The sequence below is a fragment of the Notothenia coriiceps genome, unplaced genomic scaffold (genome assembly GCF_000735185.1).
Source record: "Notothenia coriiceps isolate Sejong01 unplaced genomic scaffold, NC01 NC01_scaffold00004495, whole genome shotgun sequence".
Taxonomy (NCBI): Eukaryota; Metazoa; Chordata; class Actinopteri; order Perciformes; family Nototheniidae; genus Notothenia; species Notothenia coriiceps.
The window spans coordinates 895,324-898,592 of NW_011337196.1; the positions used below are offsets into that span (position 1 = coordinate 895,324).

The 3,269-nt window shown below is 39.9% G+C and overlaps 1 protein-coding gene across 1 annotated transcript in view; it reads left to right on the top strand.

Annotated features, from left to right (window-relative positions):
* Positions 1-2,774, top strand: part of rbm34 (RNA binding motif protein 34) — a 9,540-nt gene extending 6,766 nt beyond the window's left edge. The window contains exons 7-10 of the mRNA XM_010767660.1: positions 61-124; positions 282-324; positions 407-525; positions 1,799-2,774. Of these exons, the coding sequence (XP_010765962.1) occupies positions 61-124; positions 282-324; positions 407-525; positions 1,799-2,149 (577 nt within the window). The 3' untranslated portion in view covers positions 2,150-2,774. The remainder of the gene's footprint in view (positions 1-60; positions 125-281; positions 325-406; positions 526-1,798) is intronic.
* Positions 2,775-3,269: the final 495 nt, after the last annotated feature.

Genomic DNA, 3,269 nt, shown 5'->3' on the forward strand with positions numbered 1-3,269 from the left:
CTGTGTGTGTGTGTGTGTGTGTGTGTGTGTGTGTGTGTGTGTGTGTGTGTGTGTTCATAGGAACGGCATGGAGATCGAGAAAGGTTTTCACATCCGAGTGGACAAAGTGACGGAGAGCTCAGCAGTGAGTCTCCACATCATATGTTCTGGGATTAGTTTTAGTAACTGTTGTTGATTTTATTCTCTGTGTGTATTCAAACATTTTGGGTTTTAAGTTGCTATATGTTGAACGTTTATTATGTGTCATTATTATATTCATTGAACTCATTCTCGCCTTGCAGCACGATCACAAACGCTCCGTATTCGTGGGGAATCTTTCGTTCGGTGAGCCTCCCTGCCTTTTTTTTAACGTTCAAAATAGTTGTTGTTTGTCATGTTGACGCTAACCTGCTGTTTGTGTTTTCAGAGATAAACGAGCTGTCTTTCCGGCAGCACTTTGAGGAGTGCGGCGATGTGGAGGGCGTCCGGCTGGTTCGAGACCAGAACTCCGGCCTGGGGAAAGGGTTCGGATACGTCCTGTTTGAGGTACGACCACACAGAGGCTGCTCTACTGTTTCGCTTTGTGTCCTGGATGTGGATATCTGCACAATTTGTCCCTTCCTTTGTGATAGCCATAGGATCTTTTTAAAGAAAGCGCAAAACGGCCCTTAACATTTTAAACATCTTGTAGGAGCCATACGTTAAAATATATAATTTGATATATTGTTTGTGTATATAGATATTTGAACATTGTAATTCTTTATTATTAGTATTATTATATAATTTATCAGCCGTTGTAAAATTGACGTCATAGCCGACCGCAGCTGCTGGTAATTAGAAGTGAGAAAGAAAAAAGAATCACGGAGCAATATCGTTTTTTGAACTTTAAAAATATGTGTTTGTACTGATATCTTTTGTTTAAATTAAAGGTGGGGTATGTCATTTATTTAAGAAACACTTTTTGTTATATTCCATGGAATGCTCTTAACATCCCGATAGCAATGAATACATTAAATGCTTTGACAATAAATACATAACAATGTCATCTCTGGAAGCCGTGGCGCTGTAAAAAGCACGACCAATCATCTGAACCGGCCCGGCTAAAATAACTGGATGGCCTACCTGCCTGTCAGCCTTCCATCTGTGCACAAAACTTATCTCGTGCCCTCATTGGTCATGTGTGCGTTCGTGTGTGTTGGAGGAGGGGCTCTGTAAGGAAGTGGCAGATTTCTTCCGGTTGTGTATTTTCAAATTCTAGCGCACTCGAGCTGGTTTCTCCAAACTTACCTACCCCACCTTTAAGAGTCAACCAAACTTTCCTGAGACATGTTTTAGTTGGAGTCAAGCTTATTGCTACTTGTGGATATATCGATTAGACGGAACTACACATCTTTCTTCCTTGTTGTTGTTGGTTCCTCTTACGCTCAGCTCTATCAGTTAGATAAGAGAGTAAAGACTGAACAAAGTAAGCCTGATATCTGTTTAATCATAAATTATAATGTTATTAGGATATTAGACACAGATCTTCAAGTCATCATTAAAAAATCACCTGTTCACCATGGCCTTTGACCCCTAACCCAACACAGTCCCCCTGCTTCCACTCCTACTTATTTAATTCATACTTTATTATTTGCCCCTTTTGTTTGTTTGTTGCCTTGCCTTGTTGTTCACCATGTAAAGCGGCCTTGGGTCCCTTGAAAGGCGCTATACAAATGTAATCTATTATTATTGTTATATTGCCGCCCTTCTCAAGGTTATTGCTGTTTTTCTACACCAGGTTTGACGTGAGATTTAATTGTTTTGTATCTTTGCGTCTCAGAGCGCAGACTCGGTGCAGCTGGCGTTGGAGCTCGATGGATCGAAGCTGGAGACCAGGACCATCCGGGTGAAGAGGTCGGTGAAGAAGGAGAAGCAGAAGAAGACTCCGGAGGGAAAAGGAGCTCCAGGGAGGCCAGGAAAGGGACCAATGAAGGGACCTATGAAGGGCTCGGGGCCAGAGAAAGGAGGCGCCCGGGGGGGTTTCAAAGCTCAAAATAAATTCTCTGGAAACCGACCGACTGCGACTACAAGCTCCGGCTCTTTCAAAGGAGAGATGACGGATCCGAACAAAAAGAGTAAAAAGAAAGGACCGAAGAAGCCCCGGAAGCCCAGAAAGACTGTCCACATCTGATTTACATTGAAAACATAAACGTGTGTGTGAGGTCTCCAGCTGAGTGTTAGCTTTTAAAACTCTGTCAGGAGGAAGAAGCAGAAGCAGGTTCACTGAGGTATCTGGAGAGTTAAGAACAGGCTTTGTACGATAGTCCATTTTCCAAGTTCTCAGTAAATGTTATTTTCCCGACAGCTCTAATGTTGTTTATTCCAGTTACATCCACTTTGTAAAACCATCAAGTCCAAGAAAGCTTTGAAGGTGGAGTCTGTGATTCTGTATTGTAGGTATTTGAATTCTACACAAAAACAAAACTCACCCTCCCATCAGTGCTCCTAGTGAAGGTTAGCTTTAGGGCGGAAGCTAACGATTATATTCTCAATTAATCGTTTGGTTTGTAAAATATCTAATATCTTCAAATAATTTCCAACCAGTTGATCATCAACAGTTGGCGAGTATTTTTTTGGGGATTGACTTATCGTTGCAGCTCTTCTCTTTATTATCCTTTACATAAAAAGTGCCACAAACTAGTGAATCACACTCAATATAACAAAGACTATTAAAATCAAACATTTTTTGTAACTTTTCACCTGTTGTATTGAGTTATGTTGTTCCTGTTGTGTTCAAATAAAAATCTTTAATTGTGTCTGATGCAAAATGTCTTTCTCCAACACAACATAAATCTGTATTTTTGGATGTAAATCTCACACTTCCTTTACTTAAATAAAAGAAGCAATACCCAAACAAGTAAACATCATGTGTTAGAAGCCTTGTTTTAGTAGAATGAACACTATTGAAGCTACCATATTATATAATACATGATTAAAGTATTATTATTGGAGCTTATTTGAAGTACCTTATATGTTACTCATAGTTCAAGCCTTTACAGTCAAATATTTTAGCTGTGGGTTTTTGTGTAAAATGTCTATCTGTAAGTATCTAGAGCTCTCAGATAAATGAGGTGAAGCAGAAAGTAATCAAATAGCCTCTGAGGTGCGTTGAAGACGAACAAAAGGGATACAGCCAATCAATCCCTATGGATTGTGAAGAATTACACTTGAATAATTCACTTTCTGCCACAATGCACATCATGAACGTATTAGAACAAAGGCATGTGCTAGATTACTTTCAGGAGAATACT